Raw genomic sequence first — 22096 nt, 5'->3', positions numbered from 1 at the left:
AGCAATTTATCTTGGTTAATTTCAGCATTTTACAGCCATACTTACATTTCACTTCCACCTCATTAAATGCAAGCAACAGACCATACACATTTACAATGTTAAAAGTACAAAGCTGAGACAAAAATAGGCAACATGCAAAATGTAACCATACCCAACATAAAGTCAACAAGAAGTGAACATTTACACACCCTGGAAACATTTTCACAAGTATTTAAATAGTGACATGTTTCCAAAATATTTACTTCACACGCTTATACAACACAATGAAGCTTTGAAACAAAAACTCAAATTATGCAAAAAAAGTATGAAATAGCTATTGCATACATCCTAAGCACTTGACAACCCAAGTGATAACAGAAACAGAGAATAGGAAATGTCTTTAATGCTGAACATACCTAACACAAAGGGATTAGCCAAAGTTATTCACCTCCTTAGCATCTTTTACATTGCTCCCTTGGCTCTATTCCAAAAAATGATAATGTTCTATATGTTTTGACACTGGTGCTCACTATATTTTTGCCTGCTATTGTGTGAATGACAGCAGTTACATACAATTTGCTTTTACAAGCTACATTCTGATAAAAAGAAGTGCCATCACTAATTGGTTATTAAATTTTGGTGTTTTGTTGCAAAAATATTTATGTGTGAAAAAATAATATAAACACTATTTCTTTTCTGTGTGAACCACTTCTTTGTGCTTAATATTCATGTTTCAGCAGAATTGCCTTCAATCTCTAGTACAATAAATTCTACAGAATACGGGACATGCCTTACAGTTTTGTTGAGAAATTTATCATTTCCACAACAGTAGTATGACTTCACAATACCAGTTCTTTCATTTCAATAGTTTATTAAGTGATAGTAATGTTAGAATTTCATTGTGTACAACAGTACATCCATGAAATAAGCGTTTCCATATGACACCAGTTTGTCTAATATGAAGGGATGCAAAAGTGATAAAAGAATATAATGCATAATTTATCATTATATCACACTCTTCCCCCTACACTCATACTGGGTGTCTGTATGTCTGTAAACAAAACTTCTGTTTTAACATGACTGTCGGCCTACATAAGTAAAACATGTTTTAAATTTTTGTTGTCCAGATATTGGTGTGTATTGTTCTGAACGTGCTACAACAACAATTCCGTCTTAGGGTCTGCAGAAAATGAGAAACAACATATTATTGGTAGAAACATTGTACCTAACTAGATTACAAATTAGTGGCCCCTAATGGCCTACAGTGTCCCATATATAATTTTATTTTTCTCGCAACAGGCAAATAATCATTCTGACAGTATCAGTACTGGGAGTTTCTTACTGCAAACATGAGATTTATGCATATTTCTACCTAGCATGTAGCCACAGTATCTATTTTTAGCATGCTTTATGTAATTAGCATTAAATTTATAGACCAAAACAGTTAGTAGTGTACTAATACACTAAATGTCAATTCTAAAGTAACAAGAAAATGAACTAAGGAAAGCCAAAACTGCAGTAAAAAGCAGCTACAATACCACAATACTATTCTGTTATGCACCATGAGCATTTCTAACAAGATTACTTTCAGGTGCAGATGGTATGTTCTAGATTAACTATTCATCAACATATGCGGCTTTGTTGTAAGGTTTGATAAAAGCTTACAGGAAAATTATCAGCTATTATCAGCTGCTTAAAAAAAGCCTGTCTAACAATCCATTACAAATAGCTAATAACGCAGGCAATCAAATAATTAAAAAAAAAAAAAAACAATTTTGCACTTTTGAAACGGTGAGACAACCTTGCTTTTTAAAAACATATCTAGTATTTTCACATACACCCCACAAAACAATACACTCACAGAGCACCAATACACTATTCTAGAAATGCACGGAACACTATCCTCAACATAGAAGCATTACTTTCACTGTTAGAGTTCAGCTGTAAGCTGCACTTCTGCACTACAGTTATCATGCTAACACAAAAATATTATAAACTGGGATCAAGGTTCGAAATTATTTATTTCTATTTTTTCAATAAATTGAAGGCAACTGGCTGAAAAAGCATTACTTTATATTATATCATCAATACTGTAAATACAATTAAATTACAGCCAATTTCTGAATGTAGAATGTTATATGAGGAACAATAGTAGTAACTGTACTACCAATCTAAACCCTAAAAATTGGTCATTTTGCGACATCATCTTTAAGTAATTACACTATGATAAGAATATAAATGTGCATGAATTTGCTTGACTTCCAAAACATTTTAATAACATATGCACAGATACTTTTTTGCAATATTCTGTAACATTTTAGTTCCAGTTACTCTAAGTCCAGGGGATTTTGGTTTAATAGCTACTCAACAGGGAGAATTCATTTTATAGTTTGAAATCAAATGAATATTAATATTTTCACAAACCACTAGCATGACCACAACATCTTCAGACTTTTCTGTACGTGACACATGATGTTGTGTAAATTGTTGGTAAAATATTTCCATAAACAGGTAGCACTTTTGCTGGACACACACACACACACACACACACACACACACACACACACACACACACACACAGCCATGAGTGCGTGCACTTGCATACCACTAAATATGTCTGTATTACACTGCCTGACGAAAACTTTAAAAGCTGAGAGGGTATGTGATGTTATTTCAGTGATTACAAAATCATATCAAATTTACAAAGGGAGTAGCACCCATCTTATCAGTATGACATTGCATCCCCTCTGGTTTGGATTCATGCACTGATTCAGTTAGGAAGTATGACATAAAACCAATGTATTCTCTCCTGAGACAAGCTGGTACAAAATTGTTTAACTGGTGCTTGAAATTCTGGATAAGGATTCTGGGGCAGAGTTGAGTTACACATTTGTTCTATTGGGGCAGATCTAGAGATCTTGATGACCATGGGAGTACCTCAACACACACAGACAGTTCATAGACCCATGTGAAATGTGTGTAGGAGCACTGATCTTTTGAAAAATGGCATCATAATACCAGCATATGAGAGGTAACACATGAAGATGCAGGATGCCCTTGATGTACTGTTAAGGCGTCGCAGTTCCATCAGTCGCTAAAAACTGTGATCTGTAGTCATACCTGCCACACCAGACACCAGCAGTAATATCCCTGAGCCTCTTCAAAACATTGGAAGAATGGAACCTCCACAGATTGCAGCCATACTTGCTGATGATCCTCTCCTGGGTAATGCAGACCTGTAATTCACTGCTGAACATGATATGATGCAATTCATCAGCAGTCCATACATCACAATCACATTACCACTCCAAAAACAGTTGTTTTTGTGTTGTGGTGTTAATGGTAGCCAATGAACGGGTGGTAATTCCCTAGTCCGGCCGCTCCAAGTCTGCAACCAAAGGTGCGGTATGATGCAGATTGTTGCAATTAGTCCATTACTTGTTCCCGAGTGACTGGGGCAGATGTGGAGGAGTTACAAGTGCTTGGTACATAATACAGAGATCCTCCCTTGTGGTGGTCAGTGGCTGTCAACTGGAACCTTGGCAACTAGTGCACCTGTTCTCACAATCCCATATAATCCAACATTAGACCACTGTCATATCCGAAGGCCCCACAAATCTGGATACTGCACAACTTTACCAGTTGGGCAAATAGAGACCCAGAATGAGGCCCCTTTGCAACTGCATCAGCTGCTGATAATGCTGCCTCACATGAGTATGTGGCATCTCCATATCATTTACAGAGATCATTCAACATCTAACACTGTTCACGCCCCTTATATAGTCTACAAGATCTGGTAACTACACTAAAATCAAACAACACTAATGCACTCTGGTGGTCAGTCTACGTGTCACAGATAATTGTAGCTCAGTCATTTGCATTCCAACTGATGGGTGTGTATGTATCTGTAGTTATACTTGCATCCAACTATGTCAGACAGTGTCTTTTTTTAACATTAACGGTCCTTAACATTTCCTTCAGAATACTACCAAAAGTATCCTGAAACCTGTTGATATCATCAAGTGGATTTACGTCTTCCAGGAAGTCTTCAATCTAATCACAAATCTAGCCCAACGCTGTAAGGTCATCTGTTGTTCATTAAATAACAGTGTAGAACTTTACTGAATGTGTTCTGAACATCAAGGAACACAACATCAGTGTGTCATTGTCTACAGTTCTCTGGACTTTACAAACAAATAGGGTGAGCTGTGTTTCACAATTTCTCTGCGAACAGAACCCATGTCTTTTAAGGAAATTTTTTTTTGCAATAAGGTCACAAGCTTAAAGTGCGTTCCATAATCCTACAACAAATTGACTTCGGAGATCTCGTTCTACTATTCATTAGTGTTTCCTCAATTATTAGTTGTGATGTCCCCTGTACTTGAATTTTATTTTTATGTAACTTCACAGCCATACACGCCGGCCGGTGTGGCCATGCGGTTCTAGGCACTTCAGTCTGGAACCGCGTGACCGCTACGGTCGCAGGTTCGAATCCTGCCTCGGGCATGGATGTGTGTGATGTCCTTAGGTTAGTTAGGTTTAAGTAGTTCTAAGTTCTAGGGGACTGATGACCTCAGAAGTTAAGTCCCATAGTGCTCAGAGCCATTTGAACCAGCCATACACCCTACCAGTCGCCGCAGTCATCGGGTATGTAAGAGAGTGAAGTCATTTGTGCCACCTGTTTGTGAGGTGTGTAAACTTTATTTTGCATGTGAGTGAATTTTAACTGTTTCCACCCCACATTTTCTGACATGGAAAGTCAGGAGCAGTCCAGTATTTGCCTAAACCAAAATGGGAAACTGCCTAAAAACCACACTTGTGCTAGCCTGTGCACTAGCCACAGTCAATCTGTTCAACAGATTTGATCCTGGTCTGGCTCACCTTCCTGTCTTGTACGGTACTGTATTGCACGTTATGCTATATAAACAGGTCAGACTGGCATCAGAGGTATACTCCTACAATTGTGTGCAGCTGTCCCATGACGAAAACTGAGTGGCATACAGCTTTCTTTTCAATTGCTGCTCCAAAAATACACAGTAAACTACTGCTAGAGGGTGAGCAAGTTCCACTCTAGATTGATTTTAGTTTATCTTCTACTCCACAATTACTTTCCAAAACTTATGGCATTTCAGTGTTCATGTGAACATTTAAAATGAGAAGCTTATTAGAATCTTATGCAGTGAAACCATTTCAGAAGACCTAATTCAGTATTTGTTTTCTCTTTGTCACCTTTAATTTCAGTGCCATTACGGCCATTTGGTGACTGAATAGCTGATTTTGATCCAGTTGCTGACTTCACATAAATTAAAACTTATTAGGATTTTTTGGTCAAATCGATTGGCAAAATTTTAGTTTGAAATTCCAGAATGCTCCTTGCACTGACTTTGGTTTCATTTAGATTTTGTTTGTAAAACGAGGTTTGACTTCACTTACATCTGTTGTTAATATCTCTCTGATTTTATAGCAACTTTGTAACATGGCTATTGAATCCAATTGTCTTTTCATCCCCCACAACTCTGCCTGGCACATACGTGTTTCATTGATTTCATTAGGGGTCCATATCTTTGTCTCCAGAGATAAATACTCAGTGTACACTGCTCAGACACTCCTTACAATACCAGTATCCATTGACAGTATAACAGCCTTATATTTGAACGTGTGACTGCCTTCAATAGAAAATGCATACTGCCACCACCTATACCTATAAAATTCTTGAATGGTCTGACAACTGAGGTATTATATTCCAGTCTCACATTTTCTGTCATCCAGTACCATTTCAACCCCTTCCTACAATTTGAAAAAAGAAGGAAGTGTTATATAGACTTCATAAGGTTGATGAGCATGCCCAATTTTTTCATCTGCTATAAACTAATATTTTATCTGCTGTGTTACCTTTTGAGGCTGCATACAAGTTTTCTCTCAGAATGGTCGATTTATTAACTGAATGTTCTGTATTTTTGTGATGTTTCACTCAAACTATAGAATTTATTTACAATGTCAGTCTTCAAGTACGGTCTCTAAAGAGGACCATTTCCTGAATAGTCTGAATAGAGTGAAGTCATTATATTGGTTAGCCCTTAAGGATTTTAGATATCAACACTATTTTTATACATAAGTTTGAAATGAGGGTATCACTACAAACTTTATTACAACACACACACACACACACACACACACACACACACACACACACTGCATATTAGAATACATAAGTTTCAGTATGTCGCATTTTGCAGCTCTCAAATATTGAAGAAAAGACATTTTAACACTTAAGCTGCTGTTGATTTACTAGCTGACTAGTTTAGTGCTTTGCCCATTTTCACAAGACCCCTATTACAGAGAACAAAATTTGTTATGGGTGGATGTGGATAAAAAGGCACCAGTGATAAAATGGTTCACAAAGTAACTAGTTCTGCATTTGTATTTAGGATATGGCTGGTGTGCACAGTTCTATTTATGTCATCACACTTAAATCAGTATGTATACAATAGCATGCACTACCAATATGTAGGGAAATTGCGCATGTAAAAACAGGATTTTTCTGTGGTTCATACGTCAAATTCTATTGACGATAGAAAGGCAGTGTCAAGTGTTTTTGATAGCCCTTGGGCTAGGGACCATTTGTATACACAACAGAGGGCTCATCTTACTATAACTATAGTACAATACAAGGTCAAAGTTCAAATATTACACACTTCCTCCAGCTTGGGCAAATGGAACAAATCAGTTGGTTATTTCTGCATTAAATGTGGTCTATAGTGAGCTTTGAGGGGTTTGGGCTTATGGAGGCACCATTTAGTTCATGGGGAGTTCCTGAGAAAACCTGAAAAAAATTTCACAATTTTTTCACTATCAACAGGAGATATCTACATAACTAACTGCAACAAATTGCTCAAATTTTAACAGTATATTCTCTAGGCATTTATTTAGAAGTGTTATCTTCCCAGTTTCAAAAATCTTTATCCTACTTGTACACACACACACACACACACACACACACACACACACACAAAATTCGTGGTGAGGTGAAAATGTAGTTTATAAAGTGATGCAGCACACAGAAATAGGCTGTGAAGAGGCTCTGTTATAATCAGAAGGGTTCTGGGAACCCTATCTTGTAGTTCTGAATCACATGCAAAATTATTGTTTTCATAAAATCCAGTCTGAGGTGTAAAATTAGTTTTGAATTATTTCAGTTTCACACAAGAAAACTAGCAAAATATTACTACCCCGTAAAGTTCTTTTCATATATGTATGTGTGACATGTCCTGCTGTAGCAGGGAAAAGAAGGGAACTAGTGGAAAAATGTTCCTATCGGAGCACAAGAAAGGCAAATATGATGCAGTTTGAAAGACTGACTGACAAGTGGAGTACCAGCTGCCTCATTCTACCTTCCTCAGAGCCTTTAAAAATTTCCCAACAAATTATGGCATGCAAACATACTCACATTTTTTATGCTTAGGGGGAAGCAGATAGTGGTAGCAGGAGAGAGATGGAAAAGGAATGAATACTAGAAGATAGTATGCAGTGGTTGTGATATGGGAAGAGCAAAGGAGACAATGGCAATGTGAGAGAAAGAGAGGGATACAGTGGCAGTGGAACGTAGTTGACAGTGATAGAACAGTGCTAGGAAAAGAGTGAGATTATGCCAGTGAGAGAGGAATAAAGAGAAAGAGAAAGAAGGAGTGGGAGAGAGCCAGTAATAATGAGAGACAGATTCTATGATAATGACAATGAGGAAGAGACAGGTAGTGGCAGCAAGAACAGACAGCAGCAGTGCAAAGGAAAGAATAAGATAATAGCTGTACGAGAGCAAGAGGGAGACAGTGACAGTGAGAGGAAGTGGAGGTGGTGGTGGTGGTGGTGGTGGTAGAGTAGTATAGAACAAAGGAGACTGTGCCTGCACGATGGGAGACTGTGACAGAAAGACACGAGGAGATAATGGCAATGAATTGGGCTGAGTGAGTGGGTGAGAATGGGCAAGCGAGAGAGAATGGGTATGAGCAACTTACAGTGATGGACTACTAGGTGTCAGTATGTTACAGTTATGGGAGCTTGTGGGCGTGAGAGGTGAGTTCCATGTTAAAAAGGGTATAAATACACTCCTGGAAATGGAAAAAAGAACACATTGACACCAGTGTGTCAGACCCACCATACTTGCTCCGGACACTGCGAGAGGGCTGTACAAGCAATGATCACACACACGGCACAGCGGACACACCAGGAACCGCAGTGTTGGCCGTCGAATGGCGCTAGCTGCGCAGCATTTGTGCACCGCCGCCGTCAGTGTCAGCCACTTTGCCGTGGCATACGGAGCTCCATCGCAGTCTTTAACACTGGTAGCATGCCGCGACAGCGTGGACGTGAACCGTATGTGCAGTTGACGGACTTTGAGCGAGAGCATATAGTGGGCATGCGGGAGGCCGGGTGGACGTACCGCCGAATTGCTCAACACGTGGGGCGTGAGGTCTCCACAGTACATCGATGTTGTCGCCAGTGGTCGGCGGAAGGTGCACATGCCCGTCAACCTGGGACCGGACCACAGCGACGCACAGATGCACGCCAAGACCGTAGGATCCTACGCAGTGCCGTAGGGGACCGCACTGCCACTTCCCAGCAAATTAGGGACACTGTTGCTCCTGGGGTATCGGCGAGGACCATTCGCAACCGTCTCCCTGAAGCTGGGCTACGGTCCCGCACACCATTAGGCCGTCTTCCGCTCACACCCCAACATCGTGCAGCCCGCCTCCAGTGGTATCGCGACAGGCGTGAATGGAGGGACGAATGGAGACGTGTCGTCTTCAGCGATGAGAGTCGCTTCTGCCTTGGTGCCAATGATGGTTGTATGCGTGTTTGGCGCCATGCAGGTGAGCGCCACAAACAGGACTGCATGCGACCGAGGCACACAGGGCCAACACCCGGCAACATGGTGTGGGGAGCAATCTCCTACACTGGCCGTACACCTCTGGTGATCGTCGAGGGGACACTGAATAGTGCACGGTACATCCAAACCGTCATCGAACCCATCGTTCTACCATTCCTAGACCGGCAAGGGAACTTGCTGTTCCAACAGGACAATGCACGTCCGCATGCATCCCGTGCCACCCAACGTGCTCTAGAAGGTGTAAGTCAACTACCGTGGCCAGCAAGATCTCCGGATCTGTCCCCCATTGAGCATGTTTGGGACTGGAAGAAGCGTCGTCTCACGCGGTCTGCACGTCCAGCACGAACGCTGGTCCAACTGAGGCGCCAGGTGGAAATGGCATGGCAAGCCGTTCCACAGGACTACATCCAGCATCTCTACGATCGTCTCCATAGGAGAATAGCAGCCTGCATTGCTGCGAAAGGTGGATATACACTGTACTAGTGCCGACATTGTGCATGCTCTGTTGCCTGTGTCTATGTGCTTGTGGTTCTGCCAGTGTGATCATGTGATGTATCTGACCCCAGGAATGTGTCAATAAAGTTTCCCCTTCCTGGGACAATGAATTCACGGTATTCTTATTTCAATTTCCAGGAGTGTATGTTCACATGCCAAAACTGTTTGGTACATTTTTAAAGATGTTGAGGAAGGTAGAATGAGGCAGTTGGTGCTCCACTTTTCAGTCAGAGTCTTTTAAACAGGAGCATTTTCACCTTTCCGTGTTCAATATGAGCATTTTCCCACTGTCTGTATCTCACATCTGTTAAAAACAATTCACAGATCTAGTTAAACCTTACAGTATTGCGTTAATGTATTTGCATAATACATATTGCTCTTAACTGCGTTATCTTCATTCTCCATTATTATAATATTGAAATATGTCTGCTTGTGTCTGTGTATGTATGTATGTATGGATGTGTGTGTGTGTGTGTGTGTGTGTGTGTGTGTGTGTGTGTGTGTGCGCGTGTATATACCTATCCTTTTTTCCCCCTAAGGTAAGTCTTTCCGCTCCCGGGATTGGAATGACTCCTTACCCTCTCCCTTAAAACCCACATCCTTTCATCTTTCCTTTTTCTTCCCTCTTTCCTGACGAAGCAGCCGCCGGTTGCGAAAGCTCGAAATTTTGTGTGTGTGTGTTTGTGTGTCATTTTATTGTGCTGTCTACCGGCACTTTCCCGCTTGGTAAGTCTTGGAATCTTTGTTTTTATTATAATATTGTATACATAATGGAACATTTGTTCTTAGTGAATTTCACTGTGTGTCACACTGGCTTATTTATCATAGGTGTTGTCATATTTGTTACAGATATTGATGCAAAAAATTTTGTTATAAGGTTTTATATAATCTATGATATATCCAACTTATTTCGTAATATCACTAACTAAGTTCCATGTGGACACAGTGTTACATCACATGACAGTTGTACAATAACATTAATCTTAATTTTCAAAAGTATTTAAGAGGAAACATATTGTTTCGCTAATATTTCAGTGGGATCCACATAAAATAGTATTGTTGTGTCCTTATAATTTTCAGTGTATAGTTTGTAGTATTTATTTGGTGATTAATGCAGGATGGAGTGCCTTTAATATGCTGATTAAGGTGCTATAGAATTTTTTTATGAATTTTTTGCTGCACAATTCTTTTTGCTCATGTAGCATTTGTTGTGTGTGCTTAATAGTGAGAATGTACATTTGCATTTCTTTTAAAATGACCTTTGAAGACATAGCGTAAAACAGTGAGAGCTCTTTTGATATTTTCAGCATAGCATTCATTCCCTCCGAGATGTGTGCCGAAAGCTGAAATGTTATTTTTGCTCTAGTTTACGTGTTCTCTATATCTCATTTTATACGATCTGCCTGTCTGTCCAATGTAGGGTTTACGACCTTTTGTAAATGCCAGAGTGGTTATATCATTGTGTTTTATCTATTTTATGAGTGATGTTGGCTCTTAATGCAATGACATAAATAGAACTGATCACACCAACCATACCCTAGATACAAATTATATAAGTTACTACACTATGCGATCAAAAGTATCCGGACACCCCAGAAACATACATTTTTCATATTAGGTGCATTGGGCTGCCACCTACTGCCAGGTACTCCATATCAGCAACCTCAGTAGTCATTAGACATCGTGAGAGAGCAGAATGGGGCGCTCTGTGGAACTTGCGGACTTCGAACGTGGTCAGGTGATCGGTTGTTACATGTCTCATACGTCTGTTCGCAAGATTTTCACACTCCTAAACATCCCTAGGTCCACTGTTTCCGATGTGATAATGAAGTGGAAACGTGAAGGGACATGGACAGCACAAAAGCATACAGGCCAACCACACCTGTTGACTGACAGACTGCCGATACTTGAAGAGAGTCGTAATGTGTAACAGGCAGTCTTCTATCCAGACCATCACACAGGAATTCCAAACTGCACCAGGATCCACTGCAAGTACTATGACAGTTAGATGGGAGGTGAGAAAACTTGGATTTCATCGTCGAATGGCTGCTCATAAGCCACACATCACACCAGTAAATACCAAATGACGCCTTGCTTGGTGTAAGGAGTATAAACATTGGACAACTGAACAGTGGAAAAACACTGTGTGGAGCAATGAATTATGGTACATAATGTGGCAATCTGATGGCAGGGTGTGGGTATGGCGAATGCCCGGTGAACGACATCTGCTACCACGTGTAGTGCCAACAGTAATATTCAGTTCTTGGACACATGTCATTCTGTAGGGCTTCATCCCTATATAGTGTAAAATATGTTGACAAGACATTCACTTGTTGCAACAATTTGTGTGTCCAACTTCTTCGGACTTGGAACCATTTGTGCTCAAATATCCATACTCACAGCAGGTGTATGCAGATATGGGGATCAATCCTGTTTTGCATTTTCAACTAACTTTGTAGTATGTCACTTGTCACCAAACCCTGTATACTGCTCTTTGCTCATACGAAAATGATAGGAAACATCTTTGAAAAAATGTCCAGTGTTTCCTTAAATTGGGTGTCAATGAGCAGATGGGCGCTAATGAGCAGTCTAGTGCTCAGGGCAGGTTTTTCATGTGCCACCCTGTAGTACTGCTACAACAACTACTACTACTACTACTATTGTTGTTGTTGTTTATATTATTATAATAATTATTATAATTATTTAAGTAAACTGTAATTCAAAGATTTATGCACATGTAAAACCCTGAACTGATGTAACAGAGGGCCGAAATAAATAAAATATTGTTGAAAGATTTTATTTCTGATAAAGTGTAAAAGAAAATTCTTCACAAGGAGATATTGGAACCAATAATAGCTTCAATGAAACTGAAAAGGATTTCAGAAAATGTGAGAAACCAAGGTATGAAAAATGATAATAGCATCTGGAAAATGACAGTGCTACTTCTTAATATGCATCTGGTCTGTATAATAACTTGACTCATCTACATAAAAAAAATGGTGGCTCATGCATCACAGGGTCAAGAACAACATTATTTGTTTGCACAAATGTTGGGTCGCTCTAACTTTTAACATAATGCATTTGAATAGGGTACTAACATGATCAACCTCTCAAGCACCACTTATAATTCCTGGTAACTGCACACAAACTCTCCCATGGCTAAGAAGTCAATATAAAAGTCAATAATGCTAGTTTTGGCATGAATATTACAAAGAAAAATAATGTCGAACCGTGCTCCCAGTATTTCTCATACCTGCTGCTTGTTGGCGCAACCTTTCTGCCCGTGTTGTACGGGGAGGAGGCACGGGAGGTGCATTTCCACATAAGTGTGACATGCTTCGTGCAGCATCCATGCGCCGTAGCTGACTGTCTGCTCCTACTGCTGCCAGATGGCCTGTGCTACGTGACATGCTTTGGGAGGACCCCAATGCCAGGCGCTGTCGTGGGGCAGGTGTAGGAAAAGCCACCTGGCGCCGAGGGAATCGAGGCTGAGACAGCACATCCAGACGAGACATCGACAGCGCCCTACCTGGCGAGCGGCTCGGTGCCCGCCGACTGCTGGAGCTGGGTGTTGTATCACGAGGTGATGGTATCGTTGGCATCAGATCTGTCTTGCGTCGATTAACTCGTACAATGGTCTGCGCTGAATTCTGCTGCTGCCCATCTGTTTCTTCACCTATGTCAATAGTTCTCATTAGCAACAGTGGTGTGAACTAATGCAATCCTAATCAATTAATTACATATATATTTAAATATTACACCCAGTTTCCCATTATTCACTAGGCACACTCAAATAACAATTCGGAGTTTATCAGCCCACTGCTCAAGATTGACCAATCCCATAATGTAGATATAAATGTGCTTCACGGTAATAAATGTGTTTCATATCAAAATAAGTTACATGATATAACATTACTTCAATTTTACACTCCCCTGTGTTTCGTTTTGTAATAAGGGCAATTTCACCCATCCAACTAAGTAACTGTACTTGCTTTCCTCCACTTTTTGTGATATTGATAACGCAACATTGCTGCAAAATAAATGACTAACACAAATATTTCACAAAACTGAGATATGAAGGCACTATTTTAATTATGAATGTGTATACATTAAAAGTATATGTTATAGCATTATATGGCTGTGACTATTGTCATACTAATGTTTCTTTTACTGGTAACAATAATTCATTTATACTAATTAAAAATACTGTATTTCTTGTTGTTGATATATGAGAGTTATTACAGATTAAAAGTTGGTGCATGCCACATAGCAAGTTAGCAAAGCCAAAACATTAACCATTCATATACATTACACACATAAACAAGCAAGATAATTTAGGTCATACATCACACTAGGCAGGCGTACAAAAAACTGAAAGAAGCACATAATTCTTCATTAGATCGTATAGTAAAGTTCAAAAAGTTGCTTCCAAAACAAGCTAAAACTTAATTAACACTGGCAGAAAAGAATCATTCACAAAACAACCTATCTACGACAAGAAAAGTGGAGTACAGTCAAATTCTTAAGCAGGTCAATCATTAATCTCATTCCATATTTCTTTTACATGCCATAAAGTTTCTTACACAAGTTAAAAAAGAGAAAGAAATGGGGTGAATAAGAAAGACACAAACTATGTCAGCATAAAAGAAATGTAAAATAATTACTTCCAAGCAACAAAACGTAAAGCTCACAACAGGGATTTAAATGTAATTATATTTTGTGGTACATGCCTACTGACTGAACTTATTTTACAGATCATGCAAATTGAATTATTAGGTGGCAGATTTCTGCCTTGCAGGAATAAAACTAGAGGAGTGAGCATCTCTGCACATCTCAACTCACCACCAGCGGAGCCGCTGAAAATACTGGCAATATTAGAGGAGGGTGTTTGGGGGGCACTTGAAAAGCTACTTCCATCTTTTTTCACTGACAAAGTAGAGTCTAAATCAAGTTTTTTCTGGGGAGGAGCCCCTAAATCAGAGCTATAAACACCAGAAATGCTTTGGGCACGATGAGTGGCAGTACCCACAGGTTGAGGAGATTCATTCCAGTGGAAAACTTCGTACATTGAAGTGGACATTTTCATATCTGAAAAAAAGGGTTGAAGATTGGTCCATATTAATAACCATTTTTGTCATTTACAGAGTGGATGATCTGATTTCTGCAACACTGAGTAATGTTCTGAAGTCACAGCAGTAAGATATTCTTGAAAATAGCAATATACCAATGACTACTGAATTCACCAGAATGTAGGTGCTCTGATAGTCTTGATTTAAACGTCTGTAACAGAAAAAGGTTTTTAAGTTAGGTAACTGTAAATCAGAGCACCGCTATATTAAGTGTTTTGAATGCACCTTGGTGAAAATAAACCACCCCATACCTTTATCATTCAAATATCAATATATAAATGACCTCAAAATTTCTTTGAGAGTGCTGCACAAGAAATTATGATCACATATACTCTGTCCTTGTCATAAAATGCATGTTTTGAGGCTTACGAAATACTTACACTACAATAAAATGTAGAAGGAGAAATGAGTCATATAACTGACACAGAAGGCAATAACAATGCTGGTAAAATATGCTGTCAATTTATGTAGTTTTGATACGATTTTGCCAAGAATTTCTAAGTTGAATGTAACAGTCAGCATACAGAGTGAGAACAAATGGGTAAGACTATAACAGAACTTCCAGCAACAACAAGAATCAACATCTCATGACCCACACATAAATATCCTTTCTGATGTTATTTTACTACCATGCAGGCAGTGTTTGCTCATCTCATCATCTCTTGATATCTCATATACACCTCTAAGGCAATGCACTTGAAAGAGATAATGCCTGATTTATAATTACATGTTACTACTCTTTTCTGACTAACTGGTCTGCTTAATACAGTATCTCAAATAACTCATTTTTTCACAAAATAAGACACTGTTAACATGTACTTTGTGAAAAATCAAACACAGGTTTGGCTGCATCATTGTCTGGTAACTAAAATGTGTTTCCCAGAGAGGATGAGAATGAATTATGATCACCATCAAGGAATATAAGCTGCATCTTTGTACACAATACGGAGATCATTTCATTTCATGGGAAATTTTGGTAACCACCAGTAACATTCCTTGTACAACAAATGTTCGTCAAGCACAAACTCTAAGCAAACTAAGTCATAAAAGATGCAAAATAACAATATCTTCTGACTAACAAGAAAATACAGGTGCTTTGTATTTTATTCAAAGAATACATACAGACAATGACTGAATGTCTCTCACTGACAATAACGTTTGTTGATTCAATGGGGAATAATTAGGTAAATAATGAAGTTTTGGCACTCCTGAAGTGCCTTAAACAAATAGTATTAGAAATGTTAGAAAGGAAAAAAACTTTTAATATAACACCCCGCAGTAAATTTTCATTTAATCCTACCTCTGGGTAAATTTCGGTACACTTTATGTGCACTGTCAGCTTTCACAGCATAATGAACAATCAATTAGATTTCAAGCATGCAGCTGTGCAAATTCATACTCTACCACTGATATTTTTGTCTTTGCCCCTTCTAGCCATCCTCAGAATGAACCAAGAGACTTTGATATGGTGTCAAATGTGGCCTTACATGTTCCACTGTGGCAGTACTGAGCATGTGAACCTGTACCACAGATGCTGGTCAGCAACAAATACCTTGCAGATGTATGCCCCTAAGGCAGGTGGAGGTGTTCAATGCATCTTTAGTAGTGACAGAACCATGCTGACTTCTCTGCAATTTAATTATAGCACGGGCCAGATTACATGCTTTGCCCAAATTAAAACAACTCTTATAATTTATTAAATCTTCCACTAATCAAACTTCTGTGGCTTTCTTAAACATAAGAGTCCCAAAACAATTAAACAATTAGCAGCTCATATTGTCATATCACTGTAGTCCACTCATATCTTCATATCACCGTAGTCCACAGAGTGACCAATATTTATGTGTACCACTATGGGTGGCCATGCATGTTAAAGTGACTGCTTCCAGGACAGGAAAGTATGATTGCCCTGGATCGAATCGACATGATCGATTAACTACAAGTGGTTGGTGTGTTGGCTGGCCTGGATGTGGTTTTTAGGCAGTTTCTCACATCACATTAGGTGAACAGTGAGCTGGCTGCCATGTCCTGCCTCAGGTACATACTACGTAAACATTTAGAACACTCTCTCACACTTGCATGCAGCATTTACACTCTGTGCAGACAGATTGGGTACTCTGCATCTGCCCTTTAGAGGGTGGGGGGGAGTGGGGTGGGGGGGAGTTGGGGGCGGGGGGGGGGGGGGGGGGGGAGGGAGGAAGGCAGGGGTGAATAGAAGACTAATGAACTCAGCTGTTTGGTCTCCTTAAACACTTACTCAGTGTCACCATTTGTAAAATGCAACTCTTTGATATCAGCCAGCATCTGTGGTGTAGATTTGCACATGCATAACCTCCAGGATGGAGCACATAAGGGCTCTCTTTGCACACTGTCGTCCGTCTCTCGGTTCACTTGAGGATAGAAGAAAGATACACTCCGCACTCTGTCTTCAGGCCATGAGTGGTCTACTGGGACTATCTGACCGCCATGTCATCCTCTGTGGAGGATGCGGATAGGAGGGGCGTGGGGTCAGCACACCGCTCTCCCAGTCATAAGATGGTGTTACCACTGCGGCAAGGCCGTTGCCAGAAGGAAGACACACAGCCAAAATAATTGAAAGAGTTGTAATTTGCATGGTTGCATGGCCTAAATTTAATAAATAATCCAATATGCTTGTTCAAAACGTGCATATACTCTCTTCCCATTTTTCTCACTTCTCTGAAAGCTTGAGGTCCATCACCCGTTATTTGTGTGTGTGGATTTGGCAGTGCTACTTATAGCAGGAAGTTGTCCTTTTACCTATTTTCATTTGGTTTGAAGTTTTAGTACAAAGTTTGTAAGCAGTCTACATTGTCAAGAAGAATAACATCTCCACAAACAGCTTGTAGTAATATTTTCTTATGCTTCTCTCAGTTTTATTACATTCTTCGACACTGCCTTATCCCAAGTGATCAACACTACTTATATCTTCTGACTTAGGTCTGATGACTTCACAGAAAACATAATGCTCTATAACCAGCGTTTCCTAGTAGCTGCTACTTGCTTTTAATTACTATATTTACAAATTACTTCTGACAACTGAAAATAATTCAGTTTATTTCATCTTAAAGTTTTATATGGGTCTATATATACACATGCTAAAATTGTTCTTTTCATTACTTTTTTTGGCAGTTTTAACTACTGCAGAAATTTTAAAGAAATTTCACACTTCATACTGTAACAGTTGCTCCTTAACTTGCACCAGAACATGCAAACATGAATGGTGATATAAGCACAAACAAACTGAAAAATAATTCTTGAAATGCTTGTCATAACAATCACAACAAATGTAAAGACAATAATTTAGGCATGTAGGATGGACATTAGGAATACAGCTCATGTTTTTCCTTATGCAGTTGTTTCTACCTTATATGACTCAGAAAGACTCAACTCTATGCAATAGTATGAACAATAAGTGGAACACATTCAGAGTAGTGGCTCATTGAATTTTTTTTTTTTTAAGTATGTTATGACACAGGATTTTTTCCCTTATTCTACTGGTATCACAGCATCTTAACTGGATTTTTTAAATGTAGCATTATATCTGCAACAGGAACATGGCTTCAAAAATGTCTGCCTTTGCTTGGCACACAAATATTTTGTTGTTTAACTGTTTCTTGCTCAGATCTGTACTTACATGCACAAATCTACTGCATAATCAGCTTGCATGAACATTACATACAAACTCTTCCACTAGAAGCAGTGACAGCATAATAACAGTTATCTATCTTTTACATGTGATCACCACAATAGAAAATAGTTTATTCATTTATACAGCTTGTCAATTTATTGAAAGATGAAATGAACGTATGAACACAGTTTGTTAACTGCAACATGTGCAACTGACCTTCACCTGGCTTTCGGTCTAGGCCACTGGCAGAGGTTGCTCTCTTCTTGCCAGTTCCATCTAATTCTCGCTCAGATGAACGTCGAGTGAGTGGAGTAGCCGTGAACATCATTACGTTACTGGTTGAAGTTGCCCTGTTCATTGAAAACGGTAAAAGTCACAATAAGATAATACAGCAGTGTTACTCATACATTTTTATTATGACAGCCCATTCAGGCCAAAGATAATGTTTTATACCATATCGTACCACATATTAAGGTGAGCCTGCATTCCAAATAGCATTCAGTAAACATTAAATCAGCTTAACTGCTATTTTTGCCTATGTTCTTAAATCTGCTGACAGTCTGTGGTAAACTCAGTCATGGTTTTATGTAAGAATCCACAAAATTAAAGCCCACATGGAGTGTTTAAGTTTGTCATGATTATTTTGTGATACTTATGTGACAAATGCTAATTTTGCTTGTACCACTTGAGAATGACCAGGCCAAAACTAGCTATGAAAAAAAAGAAATTACAACTGGTTTTATCACAAACAAAAAAGTGAGGAGAGAGAAAATCCACTCCCAACCCCCCCTCCCCCCCACACACACACACAGACTAACTGAAAGTAGATTCCAGTTAGTTTCCGTTATGAGTTTAACTAGGTAATGGATTAGTTCAAACACTCAACATAAAAAATAAAGGTGTTAAATACACATTCTATTATCACATAGGAAAGTCTTGGCTGGGATGTAAATAATAACTAAGGTTACAGAGCACTAGCTACCTTTTAAATGAAGTGCTGAATGCCAGGCAAGCACATAAAAACTACCCATGAATGTTGACTTTTTGGTTGAATAGAGTGGTGAGGGTGAGAGAATGGAAATAAGTAAGGGGCAAACAAAAAGAAAGGGAGGGGATGCAAATTGGCTGAAGGAAGAGTAAATAAAATAAATAATACAAGAAATGATATTATGATTACTGCTGTGATGGAAGAAGTAGAAATATGGTTAGTTTCTTGTCACAGTCAACATGTCAACGTAATTGTAGCAGCAATATCTATTATGTTTCAATTAGTCAACAACTTTCACATTTTGCAGTAATGAGGAAAAATATCAAACAGAATATGAACACACCTTTCATGTTATTTTACATTTTCCTAACCATTCCAAATCTAATGATCGACAAAATAATGTATATGTCCAACCAAAGATGTACATGAACTTATATCCCATAGTATAATATAACCAAGAAACAGCACTATTACAATTTACTACCTAAGATTCGCTTTTGCCTCCACAGAGTGGTGACAGGTGGCCTTTTCAGATGAACCATGTCTTACACTCCATCGGATAGATGACCATTAGTGTGTATGGCATGGAATGTCTGAAAGCAAATACCCTGCAACAATTGTCGGAAGGTTCCAAGCCAGAGGATGGAATGTTATGGTCTTGGGAAGTTTTTCGTGGCATGCCCTGAGTAATATCATCATTCTGGAAAGCATAATGGATCAACACAAGTATCCATGTAGCCTTAGGGACCATTTTCATCTCTGCATGCAGCTGGTTTGGCCACCAAACTCCCCCGATATAAACTCAATTGAGAATCTGTGAGTCCACCTCGATCGGGCTGTACACATCACGGATCCTCGACTGAGAAACCTAGCACAGCTGGCTATGGCACTGGAGTCAGCATAGCACCACATCCCTGTTGGTACCTTCCAGAACCTCACTGACTGTCTTCCTGCATGTCTCGCAGTGATCTGCACTGCGAGAGGTTGTTACTGAAACCAGTTGACAGGTGATCACATTAATGTGACTGGACAGTGTATGTACATAGACAGTTAGCGCCACTTCATTTCTGGAGGTTTCTCCACATCTAAATATTAATATTTCTGCTGACAACTAGGAACATGCAAGTATCACAGATGCTGAAGACACTCAAATTACAAGTCTGTGACTTTCACAACTGTCCATGGACCATGTGGAACCATGGAATGGCATGTTGCAATGAAACATCTGCAGGCTACAATCAATATCGTTTTGATTTAATTATCACACAAATACGATTTTTTTGTTTCACTATAATGCACTGTAACAGGGAGCAGCAGAAATGTTGGCTGGAGGGTGAACTGTCCCACTAGAGTTCTCACCTTACTCCTAAGTCATCAAAGATAGCATGAATGATGTGCAGAGTTGCCACATTAACCATGTTAAAGGCAGAAACTTCATAGTTGTTACTTTTTATGATGCTATCTGGATCATATCTGTGGCATAAATGATGCTGTGGCAACACAGTGTACTTAGAATCATGGACCAAGATGGACTAAGCCAAAAGCTTATCAATGGCACTTAGAAAAGGGAAGACTAGGTATGGGAGGACTGGTCTATACCTCACAACTGCCACTTTTGCTGCTCCCTATTATACGACAGCACTTCCTTTCATCATGTAGTAATCCAAGAAAACACTTTTCATCCCAATAGGGGGTCAAGCATACTCTCCTCACATAAAATTATAATTCCTCAGTAGTAGACACAGGTTTTGTTACCAATGAACCTTATAAGAAAGACATCACCTTCTTGTTCCACACAATACAGAAGCTGTTCACACTAATCAACAAATGATTGTTTCAATTTGGAGGTTACCTGCCAGGAAACCCATCTGGCACGCATACTGTAAAATTGGAAAAAATCATGCACGATGTTGTATTCTGAATCATGACTAACATTTACACTCACTACAATGTTATCTACTGTCAATAAGCAGTTTACCAACAGAATGACTTGTTAGCAACTTCTTGTGCCTGACCTGTATGAGAAGCATCGACCAGTAATATCGCAACACGTATGAAGTTGCAACTCCATTTGTAGACTCTCTGCTGCGACAAACATGTATCACTACACTGGAGATCAAGGCAGCAATGAATTTCAATAGATTTAACTCCCTTACTGCCTAGAAATAAACAACTGGATGCTTTTGATCTGTGGTGTAAATTGCTAGTAGGGTAGCTATCTTTAAATAGTTTCTCTGCTGGGGTATATGCATCTGCATAATATTGCCCTCTTGGACACATACAGCATACTCTTAGAAACATGCATACCAACTAAAGGCTATAGATATCATTTTTCACTTTTTAATATACATTTACAGATTTAGCTTGACACTCCCTTTTACACAATACATTCCATCCTGCATTTTACATTAATGTAATGATAACATATGAAAACTTCTTTTCATTTTAGTATGACATTCTTCATTACAGTTTCTAGAGGTGCTAAGGACTGCTGCCATGTTAACAGAGCGGACTACGTCAATCAGAGGCTATCATCTGGGCGAAGTTGAGAGGTGGTGCCCTTATTTTCACAATGTCCCATGAGAAACTATAAACATTGATTGCCACCAATTCAAGCATGGATTCATCAAACAATACTAGATGATAAACACAAGCAGGTCCTACCTGGAACATTTAAATAGTCTCACTTGTGGAAAAAATGGAGATAAGATATAAGAATTTGTGCATACAATGAGATAGATTAATGTGTATGTATACAATCTTAGAAGCAATGATTACAGTGTGAGTGTTCATGGGGCGAAACCATGTGCCCTAGCTTCATTTCTCAGGTGGTGAGTTGCCAGTAGAATGTTCATGTAAGGTCAAGGCTAAGGTTCCAAAAAACATTACAAAAGCAGTGTGAATAGCTTCTGTACTGGAAGAAACTGACCCAACTCTCCAGTAGAACACTGCATCTACATGGCAAAATGATG

General features: G+C 39.2%; 1 protein-coding gene across 50 annotated transcripts in view; it reads right to left on the bottom strand.

The window, feature by feature from the left end:
- The window catches only part of LOC126298928 (ensconsin), a 394125-nt gene that overhangs the window by 57696 nt on the left and 314333 nt on the right, over positions 1-22096 (bottom strand). For 16 of the 50 annotated variants that reach the window (XM_049990511.1, XM_049990519.1, XM_049990518.1 and 13 more), the window contains 3 exons: positions 18353-18486; positions 14201-14446; positions 12888-13034 (listed from right to left, as the gene is read on the bottom strand). In XM_049990511.1, the coding sequence (XP_049846468.1) occupies positions 12888-13034; positions 14201-14446; positions 18353-18486 (527 nt within the window). Of the gene's footprint in view, positions 1-12611; positions 13035-14200; positions 14447-18352; positions 18487-22096 lie in introns of all 50 variants that reach the window. The other 34 variants (XM_049990490.1, XM_049990491.1, XM_049990493.1 and 31 more) reach the window with 3 other exon arrangements.

The sequence above is a fragment of the Schistocerca gregaria genome, chromosome X (assembly GCF_023897955.1).
Source record: "Schistocerca gregaria isolate iqSchGreg1 chromosome X, iqSchGreg1.2, whole genome shotgun sequence".
Classification (NCBI taxonomy): domain Eukaryota; kingdom Metazoa; phylum Arthropoda; class Insecta; order Orthoptera; family Acrididae; genus Schistocerca; species Schistocerca gregaria.
The sequence above is the reverse complement of the archived record's forward strand: the minus strand, read 5'-3'. Positions and strand labels throughout refer to the sequence as shown.